Source organism: Argopecten irradians, chromosome 3, assembly GCF_041381155.1.
Source record: "Argopecten irradians isolate NY chromosome 3, Ai_NY, whole genome shotgun sequence".
In the NCBI taxonomy this organism is placed as follows: Eukaryota; Metazoa; Mollusca; class Bivalvia; order Pectinida; family Pectinidae; genus Argopecten; species Argopecten irradians.
In genome coordinates, this window is record NC_091136.1 from 32,438,034 (window position 1) to 32,463,047 (window position 25,014).

At 35.1% G+C, this 25,014-nt stretch overlaps 1 protein-coding gene across 4 annotated transcripts in view; it reads left to right on the plus strand.

Moving 5' to 3' along the window:
- LOC138318263 (1-phosphatidylinositol 4,5-bisphosphate phosphodiesterase beta-4-like) overlaps nucleotides 1-25,014 on the plus strand; it is a 77,930-nt gene that overhangs the window by 41,402 nt on the left and 11,514 nt on the right. For 2 of the 4 annotated variants that reach the window (XM_069260472.1, XM_069260469.1), the window contains exons 7-22: nucleotides 5,093-5,146; nucleotides 5,475-5,556; nucleotides 9,469-9,569; nucleotides 9,950-10,010; nucleotides 10,259-10,367; nucleotides 10,611-10,821; nucleotides 11,415-11,508; nucleotides 11,917-11,996; nucleotides 13,442-13,526; nucleotides 14,158-14,248; nucleotides 15,738-15,872; nucleotides 19,068-19,243; nucleotides 19,709-19,850; nucleotides 21,842-21,941; nucleotides 24,415-24,487; nucleotides 24,786-24,889. In XM_069260472.1, coding sequence (XP_069116573.1) covers nucleotides 5,093-5,146; nucleotides 5,475-5,556; nucleotides 9,469-9,569; nucleotides 9,950-10,010; nucleotides 10,259-10,367; nucleotides 10,611-10,821; nucleotides 11,415-11,508; nucleotides 11,917-11,996; nucleotides 13,442-13,526; nucleotides 14,158-14,248; nucleotides 15,738-15,872; nucleotides 19,068-19,243; nucleotides 19,709-19,850; nucleotides 21,842-21,941; nucleotides 24,415-24,487; nucleotides 24,786-24,889 — 1,698 coding nt within the window. Of the gene's footprint in view, nucleotides 1-5,092; nucleotides 5,147-5,474; nucleotides 5,557-9,468; nucleotides 9,570-9,949; nucleotides 10,011-10,258; nucleotides 10,368-10,610; nucleotides 10,822-11,414; nucleotides 11,509-11,916; nucleotides 11,997-13,441; nucleotides 13,527-14,157; nucleotides 14,249-15,737; nucleotides 15,873-19,067; nucleotides 19,244-19,708; nucleotides 19,851-20,576; nucleotides 20,662-21,841; nucleotides 21,942-24,414; nucleotides 24,488-24,785; nucleotides 24,890-25,014 lie in introns of all 4 variants that reach the window. The other 2 variants (XM_069260470.1, XM_069260471.1) reach the window with 2 other exon arrangements.

A 25,014-nucleotide genomic window follows, 5' to 3' on the forward strand; every position in this document is an offset into this window, starting at 1 on the left:
TATACAAAACGAAATATATGCTTCATTTTACGTTGCTGTTATGTTTCAAGTGGTGTAACCTTACAACTACATAAACATCCTTGGGGGAAGGGGGAAAACAGAGCTTGTATAAATTGGCTCTGACCCCCAGGGGGCAGGAATTGTTGTGAGACAGATATATTAGATTTTTGAAAGCAATGTTATTAAAAATCGAAACAATGTCAATGCAATGTTTTTCATTAGATTTTTCCACTGTGTTGATATGTATACATGCCAAGCAATGGACATCTAAGACATGATTAGATATCCTGACGTATATATCTGCAGGTTGTGTGATGGATCCATAACTTTGTTGTTTTTAACCTTAAAAAACTATTTCCTTGTACTCTCATGGGAAAATTTTGTCTTGTAGAAGTGAAAAAAGCTAAATTACTATTTTGATAGTCTAAAAACAAAAAAGGGCAAAAAAAAAAATGGAAAATTGGACATGGTAATTTGTTTGATGGTTGACTTTATGAGGTTGCAACGTGAGGTTCTATGAAGGAATGCATGTCAAAGCTACATTTTTGTCTGGTTACTTTAACTACCTAGTAATGATGGTCTAAGGCTGGCTTAATTAGAGTCCACGGGAAGAGATCTTAACCATCGAGTAATGACCGCCCAAGACATTTCTAGTTAAGAGGCGACACGAGTGATTGCCAGCACTGTAATTATGTCAAATGCCAAGTGTTCAATCACCTTATCCTCTTACTTGTTGGTGCCATCTAACGTTGACGATGCTCCTGCATTTTCGAACGAAAACAACAAGAGTATTTTTTCTCCTTCCTTCTAAATGTTATTGATGAAAAGGTTAATGATGAGTAGGAAACCTGCTGCTAATGACAATTAAGGTTAAATTAATCACAGAGAACCTACCACAGTAAAAGGCATCCTTTGTAGCACGAAAATGGTTATGTATTTTGTTTTCCTCTTGTTATACACAGTAGAGAATTGTCTCCTAGCTTTAGGTCTGTGATGGTAATGACGATAGATTTCCTGTCGAGTGAAAAAATTATTTATGGTATTGTTAATGCTCCACTTTGTAATATGATTATCACAGGTTTTCATATTTCACATTTATTCATTTTCTTGAAGACATTTGTCATCATTAGCAGATGATAGAAAACATATAGTATATATCTTCCTGTTTGGGTTTTGTAAGAGATTTCACCATGAGACTGTGGAGCAGGTTATATTCATACGTTGCTGTTATGTTTAGTGGTGACAACTTTATTTGAAAATACATTATGTCTTTATTTGAAAATACATTATGTCACTTACCACTATGGCCTCAAAGTTTTAAGACCTATCCCTCCTTTGTATATTTCAGAAGTTATCTCCTTGCAGCTATGAATCAATGCTTTCCTTCAAGAGAGAGAACTCTGTTATATACAAAGACGAAATATATGCTTCATGATTTCCAAGGTCAAACATAGCAACCATGCTTAACATTACATCGGTAGAAGTATTTATCTAAGAGTGGTCCATGTAGAATATGTGATACAGCTAAATTCAATTGTGGCCTTGTGTAAGGTGTAAGATGGTACAGGATTTTTTAACAATAACAAGGACAAGAAAATAGATATGATAAAGACACATCCAGGTCAAATAGTTTCTTTTAGGCCTCCTTGAGACAGAGTAGCATTATGCAAATAAAGTCACTAGAATGCAGACTGTGAAATCCGAAAATGTGAAAATATTTGCAATGAAAAGGATTAATATAGCAAAACCTTGTACATCACTTCTATATATATATCATAAAGACCATCCTTATTTCACCAAATAAGCACACAAATAACTTGGAATAAAGGACAGAAAGGTAATGCTGTTTGGGATGATTTAAACCTTTTATAATATTATTCCACAAAGTAAAAAATATATTTGCAAAAGAAACTACACTTTATTCATATTTTCAGTCTGCATTTTTGAAGATTTTAATTTAAATTAAGTGAACTGAAGGCCTTTGAAGGAGGGAGAGCAGTGATTGGGAATGGGAGAGGAGGGGGGAGCTAATTGGGTCTATTACAGTAATAGTATTATAAATAAACAGTAACTTTAATGGAGAAAGCATAGAGGCCAGTCTGAGGTTCATATTGGCTGCTTCCTGGGTAATTAATGATTTCCAATTAGCTTTATTTCTAGAGGTGCAACAGTTATCCCTTAAAGAACTGTACATGTATCATGTTTGCCTTGACTGTATTGTCTAGATGATATATGCTCCCTAAAAACTCTCAATCCATGTTTCATGTTTACTTTTGCTTATTCAAATCTTATAAAGATCTTGTAAACATCCTGGTATTTGTATATGTCCACTTGACGGGTTGAAAGAAAATACTGACATGCTATGTCTGATAGTTTTCAAGTGATTTTAATTGACCAAGGGTTCAGAAATGTTACTATTTTCAATTTATGGGACAAGGAAGTAATTCCAACCGTGTGGACAAAACAAAATTGTCAAATTTTCAGGGCGATCTGCCCATTTATCAAGACAAACAAAACGAACACGATTACATAATAGGATACGAACAGTAATGCGGGACAAAGTAGACAAATATTAAACGATAAAGCACAATGGAGCGCAATTTACCCTTTCGCATATATTTTCAATTTATGTATACAATGAATGTTACGTATCTGTAAAACTATTACAAAGTCCTTTTCTATTACGGATATATCATGACATTCCAGATCTTGCCAAGTATATCGTCAAATATACGGTGTAGAAGTTGTCTGATATGATTAAAAAAAAAATTTAAGTTTATGTTTTTAGTGGTGATGTCATTTTGCCTGTTACCACTCGTGATAAAGCGATGCTGTGACACTATCTTGGCAGTGAATCAATAGATACCTCCACCAACATCTTCAGCAATTTCAAATTATCATTGATTAACTGTCAGACTTCTCAAACAGAAAATGTATGACAGATATATTTCATACTAATCTCCAACTTACATCCAACACAACTGCACAAGGCGCTGATCAGCGGTCCTTAACATGTTTGTGTAATCAAACTTGTATGATGTATTGGTCTGAGAGCTGCAGTTGATTCTGGAACTATGGATTATTCATTAGCACAATCTTCAGCTCAATATTTCAATGGAAACATTGCTTTTTTTTGGCGAAGCTTATGCTAGGGAATTCCTACTGACACAAATTAGTCATGGGAAGTGATGGAGTCTTGTATTCAGGTTGGATCTGTTAGAAATTGCTATTTGTTAACTTTCCTTGTTTGGATTTTTTCTTGTTTGATATATGATTTACCCATCCCATGTTATTCGATACACACATAGTTAAATAAAGTGGTCTGTCTATAGAGCTCAACATAAAGAGGGGATTTGTTTCAATTGTCAGTATAATGATGACTGAGTGGGGTGTGCTGTTCGGTGTCAGTTTAATGTGACTGAGTGAGGGTGTGCCTCTATAAATAATGTGACGAGTTTAACAGATTTGCACTGATATATATCAAATATTTGGCCTAATAGTCATTTACCACATAACAACAGATTACATTTATCAGGTAGATTGGCCTTAAATGACCTTTAGAGAACTCCTCTTAAACTACTCGACAGATTTTAATAAATTTGGTACACAGAACCTTGACATCAAGGGGATTGAGTTAATTATATAGGGTTCTGCAATGTCGACCCCTATTAATGAAGTTATTATAAAATATTAGTTGTCCACTCTGGCGAAAGTTTCAGTTCAATCTTGACACAAGTCATGAAAAAATGAGGCTAACAGATGACAATACAGTGGAACCTCCCGAAACCGATCATGGTCGGTGCATATAATTTCGGCCGGTTTAGAGAGGGTTCGGTTTGGAGAAGTGAACCGAATACCGATCATCACGATCCGGATTTAATCGATCGGAAGTCGTTTTTTACATTAGTGCACTGCATGTATGCCTAGTGTTCGTTAAAACCGACCGATATTGATTGTTAATGTGAATGTTATCACAAAAGAGAAAATCATACGTTTAAAAGGAATGGATTACAGCAAACTTGACTTTGCTACCGCTTATAAATGTAGTTAAGTTAGTTGCGTGAATGTTCTTGGGGATGTTCTCGTCTGCAACCTACATACGACCGATCGCTTCCGGTTACGTCAAGAATCAAATTATATGGTCTAATTACACGATGATCAGTCGATGCCGGTCATTATATGACATAGTCATTTTCTAAAACAATACATGGCTTCGGCTTCTTCATACAGATAATTTACGTTATCCGACAACTACAAATGTAAATAAAAAAGCCCGTGTAATTTGAATACGAAACTTTCTCTTTATTACTAGCTCTGCTTGTTTTCCTACAGTAAACAAACCGCGTGCACATGGTAGACCTTCGTTAGATATCTAAACAATAGGCATGATTAAATAATTACACCACCATCTCGGGTATAATTACCGTGTACATATACCTATAGCTTTTACACCTGTATACATGCCCCAGGACATGGCATGCGACAACTATGGTACAGGTACGTGTGTATTTCACGGTCGGTTGATCAGACCTCAATGCAATCTATCGGTGTCGCTCAGGTAAGGCCGGTTTTCAGAAGTGTATTTTAGTTACATTTGACTATTCCGATCTTAAAATCGGTCCGGTATTCGGAATTGGGAGGGATCGGTTTTGGGAAGTTTTATATACTATTAATAAAGAGGAATTCATTCCGTACATGACATCCATGTTCGGTTTCTAGAGGTGATCGGTTTTGAGAAGGTTCGGTTTTGGGAGGTTCCACTGTATTTGATTTTGGTTATTAGAGTCTTTTGTAGAAATAAACTAAAGGTGTATTTCTCAAGGAACTGGTTTTGAAAGCTTTACTTCTTTTATAATCATTGTTATTGTATGAGAGTATTGCTTTCCAGATTTCATATGGAGGCTCAGAGACGGGGGCATTTATATCTTATGTCTATTTTAATTTTTCGGAAAGTCTTTCATCAATCATTGATTTTGTAATTCAGGTTTCCATTTTATGCTAAAAGCAAAGAAATGAAAAATGTTTCAGAAAATTCATTTAAAGCTATTGTAGTTAGTGTTTATAATAGTTAAGAATTTATTGTGTATTTTAGTTGGATGAAGCTGTGTTTCCTAGTGAACCCAAATGGCAAGATTCCTGTAAGAAGGTAAGCTATTGTCAGCAATTCAGTTCTCATAAAACTACTTTTCATTAAATGACCAATTATCGTAACTTTGGTTTTCATATCATCCACAATTTCCCATTTCATTTAGCTTGGTGAATTTGTGATGGTATAAAACTATTATGGTATATACATTTTAGGATGACTCTCTGGCTTTGACATTACTACATGCTTCTGAGATATTGTCTACTTATTAAACACAATACATTATCAACATTATGTGCAGTTGATCTGACAGTTAGATTTGAATTTCCTGTAGAATATGTTCTCTGTTGATGTTACATTTATTGAACATATTTATTTTTACATTCAGTATTACAAGGACATTTGCATCAGGCAGAACTGAGAGAATGATAATGCAGTGTTTGAAAGACCTTGGACTGCCCGGTGGAAAGGTAAAGCATGACCGTTGACTATCTTTGTAGAATAATCATCAATATACAATATGTTTATAATGAATTATGCTTATAACAAAGTAATTTCGTAGATCCACAGATATTTCATCGTTGAACCTTGTCCATGGTCCGTGGTCCGTCCTTCCGTCCGTCCGTCCTTCCTTCTGTCCGTCCGTTAACAATTCTTGTTATCGCTATTTCCCAGAAAGTACTGAAGGGACCTGTCTCAAAATTCATATGTAGGTTTCCCTAGGGCCCTAGTTGTGCATATTGCATTTAGGGACCTATCGGTTACCAAGATGGCCACCAGGCAGCCATCTTGGTAACCGATAGGTCCCTAAATGCATGGCAGCCATCTTGGATTTTTAGCCCACCATCATCAGATGGTGGGCTATTCAAATCGCCCTGCATCCGTGGTCCGTCGTCCGTCCGTAAACAATGCTTGTTATCACTATTTCTTAAAAACTGCTGCAGGGATTTTGTTCAATCTTCACATGGAGGGTCCCCTTGGTCCATATTTGTGCCATACAGATTTTGAGGCTGATCGGAAAAACAAGATGGCCGCCAGGCAGCCATCTTTGATTTTGGCAGTTGAAGTTTGTTATCGATATTTCTTGAGAACTACTGAAGGGATTTTGTTCAAACTTCACATGGAGGTTACCCTTGGTCCCTAGTTGTGCCATACAGATTTTGAGGCTGATCGGAAAAACAAGATGGCCGCCAGGCAGCCATCTTTGATTTTGGCAGTTGAAGTTTGTTATCAATATTTCTTGAGAACTACTGAAGGAATTTTGTTCAAACTTCACATGGAGGTTACCCTTGGTCCCTAGTTGTGCCATACAGATTTTGAGGCTGATCGGAAAAATAAGATGGCCGCCAGGCAGCCATCTTTGATTTTGGCAGTTGAAGTTTGTTATCGATATTTCTTGAGAACTACTGAAGGGATTTTGTTCAAACTTCACATGGAGGTTACCCTTGGTCCCTAGTTGTGCCATACAGATTTGAGGCTGATAGGAAAAACAAGATGGCCGCCAGGCGGCCATCTTGGATTTTGGTGGTTAAGGTTTGATATCCCCATTTCTCAAAAATTGCTGAAGGGATCTTTCTCAAATTTCATATGTAGGTTCCCCTAGGGACCTAGTTGTGCATATTGCATTTTGGGACTGATCCGTCCACAAGATGGCCGGGGCCAGGCATCCATTTTGGATTTTGATAGTTAAAGTTTGTTATCGCTATTTCTCAGAAAGTACTGAAGGGATCTGTCTCCAAATTCATATGTAGGTTCCCCTAGAGCCCTAGTTGTGCATATGGTGATTTGGGACTGATCGGTCAACAAAATTACTGCCAGGCAGCCATCTTGGATTTTTATATTCAAAGTTTGTTATCGCTATTTCTCAGAAAGTATTGAATGGATCTTTCTCAAATTTCACATGTAGGTTCCCCTAGGGCCCTAGTTGTGCATATTGTGATTTGGGACCGATTGATCAACAAGATGGCCGCCAAGGAGTCATCTTGGATTTTGATAGTTGAAGTTTGTTACCGCTATTTCTCAAAAGGTACTGAAGCGATCTGTCTCAAATTTTATATGTAGTATGTTTGAAAAAGTTTAAAAAGTAGAGAAAAGATCCATCTTTCCTTTGTCAGATATAGATCATTCTTTGGTGGGCGCCAAGATCCCTCTGGGATCTCTTGTGATATTTAAAGTTTGTTATCGCTATTTCTAATAAAGTGCTGAAGGGATCTTTCTCAAATTTCACATATAGGTTGCCCTAGGGCCCTAGTTGTGCTTAAAGCATTTTAGGCCAGACGTCCATCTTGGATTTTGATAGTTAAAGTTTGTTATCGCTATTTCTCAGAAAGTACTGAAGGGATCTTTCTCAAATTTCATATGTAGGTTCCCCTACAGCCCTAGTTGTGCATATTGCATTTTGGGACCAATCCATAAACAAAATTGCCACCAGGCAGCCATCTTGGATTTTGATAGTTAAAAGATTGATATCACTTTTTCTCAGAAAACACTGATGGGATCTGTCTCAAATTTTATATTCAGGTTCCCCGAGGGACCTAGTTATGCATATTGCCTCTTGGGACTGATCCGTCCACAAGATGGCCGCGGCCAGGCATCCATCTTGGATTTTGATAGTTAAAGTTTGTTATCGCTGTTTCTCAGTTAGTATTGAATGGATCATTCTCAAATTTCACATGTAGGTTCCCCTAGGGCCCCTGTTGTGCATATTGCGATTTGCATTTTGCATCTCATATTAAAACTGAAGGCAGCTCAGAGGAAAAAATCTGAACCAATCACAGGCCAGCAAATATTCCCTTTGAAGACTCCAGAGAGAGTGACACCCAACTTCAAAGCGACACAGTCAACCACAGTACCGTTATATATTTTTAGCCCACCATCATCAGACGTCAGTCCGTCTGTCCGTCCCTCCGTCCGTCCGTTAACAATTCTTGTTATCGCTATTTCTCAGAAAGTACTGAAGGGATCTGTCTCACATTTCATATGTAGGTTCCCCTAGGGCCCTAGTTGTGCATATTGCATTTTGGGACCAATCGGTCAACAAGATTACTGCCAGGCAGCCATCTTGGATTTTGATAGTTAAAGTTTGTTATCGCTATTTCTCAGAAAGTGCTGAAGGGATCTGTCTCAAATTTCATATGTAGGTTCCCTTAGGGCACTAGTTGTGCATATTGCGTTTTGGGACCGATTGGTCAACAAGATTACTGCCAGGCAGCCATCTTGGATTTTGATAGTTAAAGTTTGTTATCGCTATTTCTCAGAAAGTGCTGAAGGGATCTGTCTCAAATTTCATATGTAGGTTCCCCTAGGGCCCTAGTTGTGCATATTGCATTTTGGGACCAATCGGTCAACAAGATTACTGCCAGGCAGCCATCTTGGATTTTGATAGTTAACGTTTGTTATCGCTATTTCTCAGAAAGTGCTGAAGGGATCTGTCTCAAATTTCATATGTAGGTTCCCTTAGGGCACTAGTTGTGCATATTGCGTTTTGGGACCGATTGGTCAACAAGATGGCCGCCAGGCAGCCATCTTGGATTTTGGTAGTTAAAAATTGTTATTGCTATATCTCACATAGTACTGAAGGAACTGTCTCAAATTTTATATGTAGATTCCCCTAAGGCTCTAGTTGTGCATAATGCATTTTTGGATTGATCGGTCAACAAAATGGCGGTCAGGCAGCCATCTTGGATTTTGATAGTTAAAGATTGTTATCACTATTTCTCACAAAGTACTGAAGGGATCTTTCTCAAATTTCATATGTAGGTTCCCCTAGGGCTCTAGTTGTGCATAATGCTTTTTTGGATCGATCGGTCAACAGGATGGCCGCCAGGCTGCCATCTTGGATTTTGATAGTTAAAGATTGTTATCTCTATTTCTCAGAAAGTATTAAATGAATCTGTCTCAAATTTCATATATAGGTTCCCCTAGGGCCCTAGTTGTGCATATTTCGATTTGGGACCGATCGATCAACAAGATGGCCACCAAGGAGCCATCTTGGATTTTGATAGTTGAAGTTTGTTACTGCTGTTTCTCAGAAAGTACTGAAGCGATCTGTCTCAAATTTTATATGTAGTATGTTTGCAAAAGTTTGAAAAGCAGAGAAAAGATCCCTCTTTCCTTTGTCAGACATAGATCATTCTTTGGTGGGCGCCAAGATCCCTCTGGGATCTCTTGTTCTTGATGTGCTTCAAAGGACAAAATTCTGTTCTGTTCTGTTGCCTCCAGTTTTACTATGAAATAGTCGAGGGATGTAGAGATTGTAAGTGATCGAAACCCCTGGAGTATCGAGGATGTAGTCTAACATGCATCTTGTATCTTTCGGTTCATTGTATCATTATCTAACATTTAGTTTTCATGTCCTTAAAGTATTCTTTGTGATTTTTCAGTGTGACGACATAGACTTATCAGCATTTACATTTGATAAATTTTATGAATTGTATCATAAGATTTGCCCTCGAACAGACATCGAAGACCTTTTCAAGGAATTGTAAGTGATCTTCATCTTTACACTTGCAAACCTAGCTGGAAAAAAAAATCTTTTTTTTTTTTTTTTTTTTTTTTTTGCATAAAATAGCCTTTCTTATCTAAGCACATTAAAAGCACTTTAAAATGCTAGAGAATAATCAAGAAATTGAACATTTGAATCATGTAGACTCAAACTTGTAATTTGGATCAAACTGAACATTAAATACCATATTGAAGCTGACTTTTGAATCATGTATCCTAGGATAACTCATATCTTCCTAGTATTGAAGCTGACTTTGGGATAACTTTGACTCTATGTGACACACCATATTTAAACCAGATTTGTATTTGTTGCGTTGTTTGACATATAAGATTTTAATCAGATTTGTTTGGTTGTTTCAGAAGCGGAGATGCCAATAGAACTTACCTAACTGTGCCACAAGTTATAACATTTTTCAATGAAGTAAGATACACAACATTCATATACATTCAGATATTTTCTTTTGTCTATCTTCTGAAAATATCAATTCTATGAAGTTGCTCTTTTATTATTTTCTGGTAAATGATTAAGTAAACAAGATAGTGTAATATTGATTAAATATTTTAATTAGGATGGATCAATCACAAGATACTTCTATTTTTACTCAGAAACTGATCAGAATATCAAAACTGTTTACAAAAATTGCAAAATCTCTATGATTTTATTTTCAGCGCCAAAGAGACCCACGTCTTAATGAAATCTTGTTCCCGTATTGTGATGAAAAAAGAGCTCAGTCTATTATACAGAATTATGAAACAGATCCAGAATATATAAAACAGAGTGAGTACACACATTATGTATTACATGTAGATCTTAGTATGTCCAATAGTTTGAAATGAGATATTAGATCTTAGACCTGTTTCTTTTAAATCTCGTATGAAATTAACACTCATTTCATATACTATATGCATGGCTAAAAGTACCAAAAATTGTGAAACTATTTCAGATAGATTGGACTCATACATTGGAATACATGTGTGATGTGATATGAAATTGTAATGAACAACACTCTGTTGGTTACAGATCGGCTAAGTTTAGATGGATTTTGTCGTTACCTGATGTCGGACGAGAATGCACCTGTATTCCTAGATCGGCTGGACTTTTATATGGATATGGACCAGCCTCTCTCTCACTACTATATCAACTCCTCCCACAACACGTACCTCATAGGCAGACAGTTTGGTGGACGGTCCTCAGTCGAGATGTACCGCCAGGTGCTATTGGCTGGATGCAGGTAAGTAATACATCCTCTTATACACGTCTTGCTCACTTTGTATACAGATTATACAGGCAGTGTTAGAATCACTTCTTTAGGAGCCATTTTAGCCAAGTGGGTGGCCATGTAGTGCAGTGATTAAGCCACTCACCTTTCACCTAGCTGGCCAGGATTCGATCCTCAACACGGATGTAAAATGTTCATATGGGTTTTCTCCAGGCATTCCGGTTTCCCCCTTTTCTAAGACCCCTCATACACTTACACTGGGCCATTGAAAGTGAAAGTTATATTACTGACCACGTGGTTGACATTTACATTCTGCTACATGCCCTCCACTTCTTACCTGTGAGTTAAGGCCTTTTGTATGTAATTGGTCAGGTATTGATTATATATTGGAGATTTTCTCCTCTTAAACTGTTGTTTTTTTTTTTTTTTTTGTCACCAAAACTTGACAGTCAAAATCAAATTAAGACACTTAGATTGGCTAAAGTAGAAGTTGGCAGGATATGTCCATTGACTTAATTGCTTTGCAAGTGAAAGGCTAATTTAATGTCTCAAGCTCTAAATATAATCTTTAATCAAGATATTAAACATTGACGTTGTTTTGTTAGATGTGTGGAACTTGACTGTTGGGATGGAAGAAATGAAGACCAAGAACCAATTATCACCCATGGGAAGGCTATGTGTACTGACATATTTTTTAAGGTGAGGCAGAGTACTGTAAATGTCTATATTTTAGTGGTAATCATATTTTCACACCAGGGATTTTGCAGTAAAGAGCAAAAGATGATTACTAACGTTTATTTAAAAAATAAAATCTGACCTGCGCATAAAGAGCACCTTTTAGGTTTGGGTAATTTACTTCAATCAATGATGTATTAATAAACATTTGATAACCCTAATCAATCTATTTCACTGAAATATCTGCAGTAACAGGTATTTCCACTGTGATTTGATGCCATTTTACCTGGGCAATTACAATTCAGTATCAAAACGTTTGGTAATCACCTGCTCCTTTAGGTTTGCCAATGATTTTAAACTTTTATCTGCAATAGGCTCTGTGCACACTATGTGGGCAACTAGTTTGTACTAACTGTTACTTGTTGTTTAAAGGATGTGATCACAGCTATTGCCGAGACTGCTTTTATCACCTCAGAACAGCCAGTCATACTGTCATTTGAAAACCATTGTAGGTAAGTAAACCTATAGGTGAAACAATAATCTCACTTTTAGGGGGAAAATCTGGTACATTTCAAAATGAGGATGTTAGGAGTTTGGTCACCACTTAAAGATGCAATATTGACCTAATCAGATCACAATAGGTATAGAGGGCTTACTCCCGGTCCCAATCCCTGTTGTATTCAAGATTTCATGAAAAAATATTTTGGTATTCGACCAAATAAGTACCCTGTCCCTAAAGTGACCCTCTCCCTTTTTATTGTATCGCCCGTGACGATAGTTTGCGAAGGCGATACTATGGTGTTACTTTTCCGACACCTGCAACATTGTCATCAACATTTAAACTTTAAACATAGCTGAAGGACATCATTAACACCTCAACACACCTAATTATTGCAGGATTCATTTCGGGATGTGGGATTCAGAGGCCGTGAAACTAAGGGATGCTGAACGATACCAAGCTCTTTTTCTTTTTCTTATTTATTTTTTCTTTTTTTTCCTCAGATGTTTTTAAATATTCCATTATAGTTATGTAATAAATCAACAATGTGGTATGGGCAATTCTTATAATTAGTTATAATTACACGTAATTCAACATTGCGGTAAAGGCGATACATATAATTACACATAATTCTTGTAAGCCTTAATTTCACTTACCCTTGAATTATATGCAGAATGAAAATATGAAAACTAATTATTTCTTTTGCATATTGAGATGTAGCTTACTTTATTGTTTTTAAAAGGGTTCTTCAGATTTGGTCCTAATATGTTCCCCTTATTTTTCCAATAGTTTCAGGGAGCTTATTGGGTCAAATATATTAGGTATATTCTGAGATAAGGGTCAATACTGGAGTAAGGCGATGGTTATATTTACTGCCTAGAGATATGACAATGACCTCAGTCAAACTTTATAATTTTATTGTTTAGGTATATAGACTAGAAAGTTCACTTTCTTTTTAAATACAACAATGACCTAGCTCAACGTGTAGTAAGGATTAGTGGAGCAAAATCATGCCTAGTATAGATAACTTTGAGGGGCAGATTATGTAAAGTGATCATCCAGAGTCAATCATCTATATATATTTAACAATGCTTTAAATAGGTCTGTGTATCTTGTTTCAGCTGTATTTATCTCCATGTACGAAACAATGATCTCTGTTCAATGTTTAATCCACCAAACATGTTTATGGTAAATCACATTTCAGTTTCTAAATCATATTTACTTGGTGTTAAAGGATATTTATAATAACAGTTTAATGTCTTCATCACAACTTGTGCAACTAGAAGAATGTTTGTTTAATTTGGTGCTGCAGTACTGTGTATACTTACTTACCCTGTGCTACAGTACTGTGTATACTTACTTACCCTGAGGACTTTGATACCGGCCTTACAGACTTAATGATGACAAGGTTTAATTGTATCCTCCCTTGTAAATGACCACAAACTTTCTCTTTTGCAGTAAACCCCAGCAGTATAAGATGGCCAAGTATTGTGAGGAAATCCTTGGTGACTTCTTGTTAAAGCGGCCCCTTGACACAGTTCCGGTAATTCTTTAGAATCTCACATAAAAATGTCTGGATTTAAGAATACAGATTCTGTCGAACATGAATTGTTCATTGATACTTTGTTCATGCACCTCACATTTGACCTTGTGTTTAGCATTCGCCGCTTTGAGGTAAGCTCTGGGTTATGTCCCCTGGCCAAGGCACACCCTAGTCTATAAATATTGTAGTTTCTGCTTATGCATAGCACTCTTGGTGGTATACTTCAGAGACAGCACTATAGAAAGGGCGAGAACCAACATTACAAGGAGACACACAACAAGAATATACAGACTCCCATTACATGCAGGCATTCATATACGTAACATACAGGGAAGGTCGTCCTTAAACAACCTTTAATAGCTGTTAGAAGGATGTTAAGTCTAAATAACAAAAACAACCAAATTCTTCATGGTTCCATCTTTAAAATTATGTATAGTGGATGGGAATATTTGTGGTATGTCTGTGAAATAGTGATATAAAACTTGAGCTGTTCCATGGCAACCAGGAAAACAAAGATTTTACACAGTGAACATTTCATGCTACATTATGTTCATATATGTAATACCTAGGTTACTCTTGCTTGCAGCTGCCAACTAAATTGATGTATCTTATTGTTTATAACATATTTCAGCTTGAACCAGGGCAGCCACTTCCTTCTCCGAGTCAACTTAAACGAAAAATACTGATAAAGAATAAAAGGTTGAAACCTGAAGTAGAGAAAAGTAAGTAACATTTTCATAACAGTCATTCCCTGGTTGAGCAAGTATACTTTGCAGGAAAATTTAAAGATCTGTCATGCACTTTCCTTCAATGTGATGACAGAATTGCAGCAAAAATTTTGTTTACTGTAAACCAACTTATTTTCATGCATACATGCCATACCTCCCGGCGTGAGACAAAACCTCCTGTATTTTAAAGCCTTTTATTGTCTCCCGGGAGGAGAGTCTAAATTCCCGTATTCCGTAAACCCCTCCGTTTTATTTTCACCGCCATATTTGTGTACATGCTAGGTTAATTATATCATGAGAGTAACCACTCCCTGGTCCCCTGACCGACACCCCAGTGACCCTAATTAGCAGCCTTGGGCCATTTCCACCTTGGCTTGTGTCAACTTGTGGTGTTGCTTTCACTCACATCTGTGTATTACATAAACTGAAGTCAAGCAGCTTATCTGCCGCCTAGAAAACAATCAGCTGGCCTTTCAATAAATTTATGACTACAGCTAGTGAGCATCACTACAAAACAAATACTGCTTACAACTGTAAATGATTTACTCACGTTTTTAATGTTAAATAGGCCTATCTGTATCTGATTGATGTCACAAACTTTGCAATTGTAATGGCCGTAATTGTAATAGATGACCCAGATATGTTTAGAATTTCCGGGTTTCCTAATATTCACGTTTTTAAAAATGGAAAAGGTAATTTTTTTTTAAGAATTTCGATGTGAATTTATTTTTTGAAAAAAAAATACATTAATAATAAAAAATTATCATTAGTAACTGAATTTAAATAAATCAAATTAAAAAGAAATCTACTTTTTTTCTCTATCAGATTAATTACATTTTGAATACTACTGTAACAATTCTCTACATTTTCTTAATTTAGTGCTTGTAAATTTAAGAACTTAAGTTAAATATCCATTATTGTGAAAGATATATTCAAAAGCCCAGTCTAATATTTTGAACAATAAAATTGCTCCAGAACTGGGTGTATATATATATAGGGATGTGACTACTTTTGCAAAACCACACATTCCTTTATTTCACTAAAACTCAATATGAATATTCATCATAAAAAAGCAAATATTGAATTTATTCATATAGGTCAAGCATATACCTCCCTTATTTGAGACCAAAATCCCTTAAAATGGTTATCAATCTCCCATACCACCCCTAGAAAAATATGGCATGTATGTTCATGGTAAAATTTAATTCCAATAAAAAATATTTTGGTTTGTTCTTATAGAATATATACAACATTTATTGACAAATGCATATTTAATTGTAGTGAACAAAAATCACAAACTTTTATTAGGTAGTTTATCAATGAACATGGCAAAATTATACCTTCTGCTGAAATAACCATGTTTACAGAATATTGAAGGCAATCAGAGATGATGGTATGTCATCAAAAGTTGGAGAAATGTCATTTTTCTCAAGAGAAAAAAGCACAATGATATATCATGTATTCACTGTTTATATCTCCACAGAGAACCTGGAGCTGTTTATGAAGGGTCAGGAACAGTTAAATGAGGATGTGGAGCCTGGAGAGGACCCAAGTGTGGTGATCGCTAGTGTAGATGGTGAAGAGGGACCACTTAATGGTAAATGGAGCTACTGTAAAGGTACCAAACTTCACTGACTCAAACTGTCGTATCATTTCAGTGAACTTTTCATTTACGTGGATTCTTTTGGTGTGGTGGAGAAAATAATTTAAATACTTAGAATTTTTGTTTTGTTTATAACTTCTTTAAAATAGAGATGAAACGATGCATAAGCAATTGAGTGTAACATTTCTTATTAATCACATGGCCATTACCATGCGGTGACGTTAAGTATGAATTACTGCTGGGGAATGGGATAAATCTCATTGCTTTATCTATGTGTCCTTTCTTTTCTTCTAGAAACTATTTGGTTTGATTAGTTTGATTGTTTTAACATCCCATTAACAGCCAGGGTCATTTAAGGACTTGCCAGGTTTAGGTTGGTTTTTGGTTTTATTAGTTTAACGTCCTATTAACAGCCAGTGTCATTTAAGGAAGTGCAAAGTTTGTTGGTGGAGGAAAGCCGGACTACCCGGAGAAAAACCACCGACCAGGGGTCAGTACCTGGCAACTGCCCCACATTGGATTCGAACTCGCGACCCAGAGATGGAGGGCTTGTGGTAATATGTCGGGACATCTTAACCACTCAGCCACCAGGTTAAGGTAGTGGACGAAAGTCAGTCCAGAGTACCCAGAGAAAAACCACTACCTTGTGGTCAGTACACAAGATTCTCCTTTCTAGAAACTAAAAAGAATACTAATTTTATTTTATATTTACAAAACATCATTTATTTACCCTTGAATATGGAAAAATATGAAAGAATCACTAGATTGACCTGAACATTCAATGCCCCATACCTATTACTACTGTTCAGTCTGTTTATGTCCTGTTTCGTCCTGTTCTGATTCCATATGGAGGCAGGACCATTTATATCTTACAGACATTTCTAGTATCATTGCACAGCTATATATAAAAGGCAACATCACGGGTTCATGAATGATACTTATCAAATGATACAGCAAATGATACTTACTCATAGTAGCAGATAACTGCATTACATGAAGATCAAATAAACTTGGACTGACTTTGGGAAAGGGCTGACAACCTAGAAAGCTCTGGTCTTTGTAAATTATTTTAGCTGGCTCGTTTCATCTCTATTTCATATGCTAACTTTATGATTTGGGTTATGTTTAAGATGCTTTATTTGTTGCAGAAAACAAATATGATCCACGTGAAGTAGTACCTTTACAGTGACATAACGCAACTTTTAGTCATTAATACAGATGTTTTGATATGGATAACTATTTGTGAGAATTGACATTGATTATAAAATGAAGCAATAAGATATTTTTGACATGAATATACTGTAAATATGAATATTTTTGTATGTAGATGTAAGGTATTTTCTCAGTCAGTTATCAAGTCAGTTTTCAAACTGTTCAAGGTGCAATAATTTTTGTCCTGTTCTTCTATAGTTAAATTATTCATATGTCAAATTTTTAAACTTGTGGAAACATTGTATGTAAATACGAGGCTGTAAAGAAAGTGAAAATTGAAACACCGCAAATAATTCCGCTTTCACAGTATTCCACTGAAGACACCCCTGCCCCAACACATTATTCTACTGAATACATTACATGTTTCCTCTATCAAGTCTACCCTATACTGGATAATTTGTAAAAATGATATATAAACAAGTCTAGGATATATTACTGAAAAACTTGCCGTTCAGAATAGTATGCAGCGGTGACTGTTAGTACATCATTTACTGTATAAAATGCTTGCTATCTTCATTACTTTATCCAGAAACTTTGCATGATATTTTGATGGAAGTTGGAAGTTATAACTGTTTGTTTGATTGACTAGTAAGCATGCTGATATACCATGTAGTATATTAATTTTCTTGTATATGTACCAACAATAGTTGCTTGTTCATATTCAAGGTTTATGGTACCAACATCCTTGTAAAACAGTAAGACATATTTTTATCTCCTCCCATCCACCTTTGAATGAATGTTAACCAAACTTGAATTATTTCTCCAGGGTAAGGAATTAATGTTTTCTGGTACCAGGGTTTGTAAACCATTGTTTGCTCCATGTTCTGTAATTTGTGTTTGGTTCCAGTAATTGAGAATGATGATTTACCCTCATTTTGCCTGTAACCAGTCATTCATAGCTTTCCTATTATACATTCCTGGTATATATTCATATTCTGTAGGAGTTGTTCATTAGTAATGGCCAGTTGATGCAAAGAAAATCAAAATTTCTTTTACCTTCATGTGACTGTTCTGTGTGTTGAAACTAAATCTTTCATCAAACCATTTTATCAGCAATATGTCTGCCACAATAATTTTAATCAGAGCTTATCCATCCTTAAGACTTGTTAAAGGAATTTTTATCAGTAAATCCCTTTACCATATTGAATGGACCAATTTGAACCGATATTAAAATGATATCCTATCTACACACTTTGTTAATAAGAATCAATGTCTTGTTTTATAACTTAGCACTAACTACCACCCCCACTCTCACAATAAAGTTAGAGGGTATAGTGGAATCAGCTTGTCTGTCTATCTGTCTGTCTATCTGTACACAAATTTTGTTTGTAAAACTGTTCCTCAATTTCTGGATCAGTTTCATTGAATCTTGGCAGCAATGTTGGGTATTGATATGCATGCAGATTTTCTTTTTCCCAAATTTTCATTGCCATAACAACTAGGTACATCATTGTATGAATCATTGAGTTTACCAGAGCATTACCCATCTGACCAACTTTGTTTAATAAATTCATTTTTCTCTTCAATCTAATCCTTTATCTAGAAGTAATGGCTGTTGATTCAGTCAATATGGCATTATACCATCCTGGTAGCATCTAAATTATTGACATCAAACTAGCTTTCACCCTAGCTTGGTTAATACAACAGATCAATTTCACTGTGATTGATGAAGATGTGAAAGAACCACCTTATGGTTAACATACATATCAGAGTATCTGTTAGTGTGTATTCTTGTTGCTATATACGTGTTTTAAAAATGTTAATTAACTTTACTGTGCTGCTGAATACATAGGATACATTAATTTGCTTTGCTCCAACGACACAAATAGAGCTGCTTATGTTATGAGATGATAGAAGCAATAGCTATTTATAAAAGACTCCTTTGAAAGGAAAATCTGGAACTGAATGGAATTATTGAAGATTTAGAGGTAAGTATATATATATATACAGATTCTGATTTAATAGGCTAATTTTGGAGGGTTGCTTCTGTCGTTTCAGACATTGACCCCAGTGTGATTAACCTGGATACAGATGCTCATCCCGAGTTTAAAATACCCAAGACAAAGCCTGCTGTAGAACAGAACCTGGAGTTGGTGGAAGATGTGCCCAACAACAAAATGTCCACCAGTAGTAACAGCTTTAAATTCAATGACAAGAAAGTGGTCGAGGAAGAGGTGAATCCAATATTGCGGCTACTTTAAGCTTGTTATGGTTCCTATAACTGTGTTCGTTTTAATTCCCTGTCATGGTTCCTATAATATGTTTGTTAATATGTATATAGAGAACTATGCCTATAGCTATAACAAATTGATTCTGTTGGTCTTTAGAGGTTCATTATAAATATGTTTGACTGTACATCTATTTCTCACGTCATTTAGTAATGATTTAATCACTACAGTCAAGCCTGCCTATAAAGATGTCCGAAGGGACAAGACAAAAATCGTCTTTATAGTCAGGTGGTCTTGATACACATGTTGAATTGTGTTGAAATTGGTCATTTGGAAAAAGTGGTCTTTTTAAGCAGGTGGTGTCTATACAGAGGCAAATGCTAAGGCAGGTGTAAGACATTACAAAACACTTACTGTAGCATTATTACTACATGTATATCTATATTAAATCTGACCTATGTTTGATGACAGGGGAGCCTAACAGCAGATGAGGAAGCAGCACTAATGTCCGCCTACCACTACAGTGGAGCGACCACTAACATCCATCCTTACCTGTCGGCGATGGTCAACTACGCCCAACCAATCAAATTTAATGGCTTTGATGTAGCTGAAGGTATGGCTAGGCATAACTCTAAATCACAGCTTCCTTTTATGATTTAAATGCAAAGCTTTCTATTGTATATTTAGTGCTTGCTAAAATTAAAGCTATAGTAAAATAAAACTCCATGGCACCATATTTGTACTTGATTATAATTAGGATTGACAGTTACTGTAAACTAACTATGTGTGATTCAATTTCACATATTTTGGGGGCAAGTAGAAATCAGGACTTTGTCAGAGTTAAAATCACTAAAATGTCTACACAAATATAATCTTCTAATTCAGTGATCAATGCGATGTAAAGTTTCTTACAAAATGTTAAGACAAGGTATTCCTGTAAATGTCAAGATGGTTATGAATACCAATGAAACACAATCAATTAAACATGTATCTCATAAAACATGCCACTTGCCTATACTGCTTTTAAAGACAACCATTCTTCACTCCTTTATATGGACCTTATAGTTAGGATTCATGCTTTTTCATTTTACAGAGTTAAAAATCGATTTAGACATAATGTATACAAAAGGTTAGATGGCTAGTTATTGATTAATAATATATTCAAGAAAGTTGAAAGTCTGATTATGACATTCAAAATACTCAGTTTAACCTTGACCCACTGTTTCCCTAGTTGCTCAGATATGTAGACAGTAGAGCAGTATACAACTATTTGGTGATAGGGTGGCTACTATTTATAGTATTTCAGACATGAATTATAGTGGCCAATCTTGTGTTTCAGAGAGAAATATTCATTATCACATGTCTTCCTTCAATGAAAGTACCGGCCTCGGCTACCTGAAGTCTCATGCTGTCGAGTTAGTCAAGTATCCTTCCTGTTAAAGATAAATATGACCGGGGACTTGTTTTGCTTGTGTTGTCATGGTTACTGTTGTCATGGTGTTTGATCGTCAGCATGTCTTCCCGTTCTTCTCTCTGTTATCTTGTTTTATATTGTCTTGTCCTTCATTGCCTGTCTTGATTATTGTTGTTTTGGTAGATGTTGTCTTGTGAGAGATAGATGTTTTTGGTAGCGCTGTAGATTTTCTGCTAACAAAGCAGTTTTAATATCACCTTTTCTTCCTTTGTAACAACTGTTTATTCTATAGTGAACCAGATATCTGATTAGGTTGGGTTTAATTTGGTGACAGTAAAACATATTTCCCCTCAGCATATAACTTCCATTGTCATGTTTGCTGCTTATTGATAAACACATCATATCGGTGTCAAACTTTTTTCTGTAGATTGTATTGGATGTGATTTCTCACCTTACTGAATTTCTCTTCTTATCTATTCAATAACACATTTTACATGTCAAGAGGGATCTTGCAAGGGTTTAATTCCTAGAATAACCTTAACCTGTCAAAATGCAGAGTAGGGTTTTAAAATATTTTTGAGTTTGAATCTATATACACTGTATTTATAACATCCACATATTGTTTCTGTCTGTGTGCTCATGCTGCTTTATTTTCTGTGTGTACGTTCTGAAATATGATAATTGTTATCATGCTTCTTTAATCTTCTCTTTTACATCTTGCTTTAAATCATTTAAAAATACATATTTTCCTTTGAAAATAATAGAAGTGATCAAAATTACAATTTTAAGCTGTTTTATAATCAGCTGTATTTAGGTGCTGCTTCTGTTAGATGAATTAATGTCAAAAAGTTATAAAAGATGTGCATTAAGTTTAAGATGAGAGATATAACAGAAATTTTATTTTGTCAGAATTACCAGTATGCATATAAAGAAGTTCGTAATAATTGTATTTTATTGAACATCCATTTCTCTCATCATATGTTAATAATTTCATCAACATAAGACATTAGAGAAGAAGTCAACTACTGCAGCATTATAAATATAACATGTATTAATCTACATGTAAAATTTAACAGTTTTCAGTAAGTTGTTTGGTATGTGTAAGTTGTGACAGATTTTTGTCATAGCTGTAGACTGACTATGAAATTGTAGAGTTGTTTTGCACGCTTTGTTTGTTGTTTGTAACACAGCTGAAAACAAGCACTTCCACATGTCCTCGTTCAACGAGACCACAGCCAATAGTATGCTCCGACATCTCATTCACTCGGGCACATGTTCTAGATTTGTTGAGTATCCTTAAAATTAACACCATTTAACTCCATATTAAGTGTTAATATTAATAACCTTTTAACTCTACATTGCATGCAACCTTTTGGATGGGAGAATGTATATAAAGTATCTACTTATCAGGTGTAGATTTGATTTTACTTTGTGCTTTGACATTTCTGTTTACCAGATAATACTGCAGTTTCTAAATTTAGTATTGATACAGGTCAGTTGACGTTATCATGACATAACAAATCAATAAGAATTTTTCAGAATTCGATACTTTTGGACAAACAATCCCATGTTCTGAAAAAAAATTAATAACTAGGTGATTTGGTCGACATCTTAAAAAAAACCACTATCTCATATACTTTGGTGTCAAGTCTTGTATCTTTTAATAAAGATAAATAAGAAAAATTGGATTTGTTATAACATAATTGGTAGAAAAACCACTGGACATGTTTTCTTCCTTTTATTTGCAAATAAAAATGCACATTTTGAGAAAGAGTTAAATATCAAATTTATTTTTTGATTGGATAATATAATGGTATATTACACAAACACTGTGTTAGGTTGGATATTGCAAAAAGAAATGCAGAATTGTTGAATTTTGGAAAATTCATGGTGTAATACCAAATAAGAATGTTTCATGACCTTTGTTTTGAATACTCCAGTTCATTCACTAATATCTGACCTGATTACTTTATTTTTTTATTGTGATAGTTTTGGCTTTGAATGTTTTAAAATGATGAATAGCTAACATTGTCTATTAGATTTTTTTGTTGTTGCTAATGTTTTGGAAATCAAAGCTTGTTTGGTTGTTTTTGTTTTGTTTTTTTGTTGTTGTTTTTTTTTTTTTTTATCTGTGTGTCTAGAATAGTTTGTTAGTGTGTATAGCGACTGTCCATTGACTTGGTGAAACAATACCAGGTATATAAGTCGAACTTTGCTATCACGAAAAAAAGTCTGCAAGATTATATTAAAGTTTACAGTTATCAGAGTCAAGCCAGCAAAATGCTCTGAATTTAATGGGGTCTGAGAGCTTGTGATGACAAAGTTCCACCATAGTTAGATAGCTTGTGATGATAAAATTCCACCATAGTTAGATAGCTTGTGATGATAAAATTCTACCATAGTTAGATAGCTTGTGATGATAAAATTTTACTATAGTTAGATAGCTTGTGATGATAAAATTCTACCATAGTTAGATAGCTTGTGATGATAAAATTCCACCATAGTTAGATAGCTTGTGATGATAAAATTCCACCATAGTTAGATAGCTTGTGATGATAAAATTCCACCATAGTTAGATAGCTTGTGATGATAAAATTCCACCATAGTTAGATAGCTTGTGATGATAAAATTCCACCATAGTTAGATAGCTTGTGATGATAAAATTCCACCATAGTTAGATAGCTTGTGATGATAAAATTCTACCATAGTTAGATAGCTTGTGATGACAAAGTTCCACCATAGTTAGATAGCTTGTGATGACAAAGTTCCACCATAGTTAGATAGCTTGTGATGATAAAATTCTACCATAGTTAGATAGCTTGTGATGATAAAATTCTACCATAGTTAGATAGCTTGTGATGATAAAATTTTACTATAGTTAGATAGCTTGTGATGATACCAATTCTACATAGTTAGATAGCTTGTGATGATAAAATTCCACATAGTTAGATAGCCTGTGATGACAAAGTTCCACCATAGTTAGATAGCTTGTGATGATAAAATTCCACCATAGTTAGATAGCTTGTGATGATAAAATTCCACCATAGTTAGATAGCTTGTGATGACAAAGTTCCACCATAGTTAGATAGCTTGTGATGACAAAGTTCCACCATAGTTAGATAGCTTGTGATGATAAAATTCTACCATAGTTAGATAGCTTGTGATGATAAAATTCTACCATAGTTAGATAGCTTGTGATGATAAAATTCCACCATAGTTAGATAGCTTGTGATGATAAAATTCCACCATAGTTAGATAGCTTGTGATGATAAAATTCCACCATAGTTAGATAGCTTGTGATGATAAAATTCCACCATAGTTAGATAGCTTGTGATGATAAAATTCCACCATAGTTAGATAGCTTGTGATGATAAAATTCCACCATAGTTAGATAGCTTGTGATGACAAAGTTCCACCATAGTTAGATAGCTTGTGATGATAAAATTCTACCATAGTTAGATAGCTTGTGATGATAAAATTCTACCATAGTTAGATAGCTTGTGATGATAAAATTCTACCATAGTTAGATAGCTTGTGATGATAAAATTCTACCATAGTTAGATAGCTTGTGATGATAAAATTCTACCATAGTTAGATAGCTTGTGATGATAAAATTCTACCATAGTTAGATAGCTTGTGATGATAAAATTCCACCATAGTTAGATTGCTTGTGATGACAAATTTCTACCATAGTTAGATCATTATAAACACTCTGATTGAGCATGTCAGACTTGATGTTAGATGGACCTTGACAGAGAAACAGTTACAACAAACGTCAGATGAGTCGGATTTACCCCAGGGGAAGTCGTGTAGACTCGGGCAACTATATGCCTCAGGTAATTGTATAAGGAAAGTAAATCAAAGTAATTATGTTATTTTCAAGTTATTATCTATCACAGAATTTAAAAACTTTATTATAGATTAAGGTTTCAGAAACAAAGAACTGCAACTTATAAATAACATTATAATTAATTTTGAACCGATACATATTGCTTTCAAGTTATCAACATTTTTCAACTGTATTATAAATAATATTTTTACACTTAATTTATCAAACAAATGATAGACATACCTTGCAAAGATAATAATAAGTCCATCATTGTATCATAATTATTTATCTCTTGGTCTCCACAGTTGTTCTGGAATGCAGGTTGCCAAATGGTGGCACTCAACTTTCAGACTCCAGATATAGCCATGCAGCTAAACCAGGGCAAGTTTGAGTATAATGGTAACTGTGGGTACGTATTAAAAGTTAAGTGAAAAATCACTATTCTGACAATATTCCAGTCAGTGATACGCCCGAGTCCTTTTACATAAGAAATATTTTTGGTTATCAATACTAAAGATGGAAGAGTATTTGAAT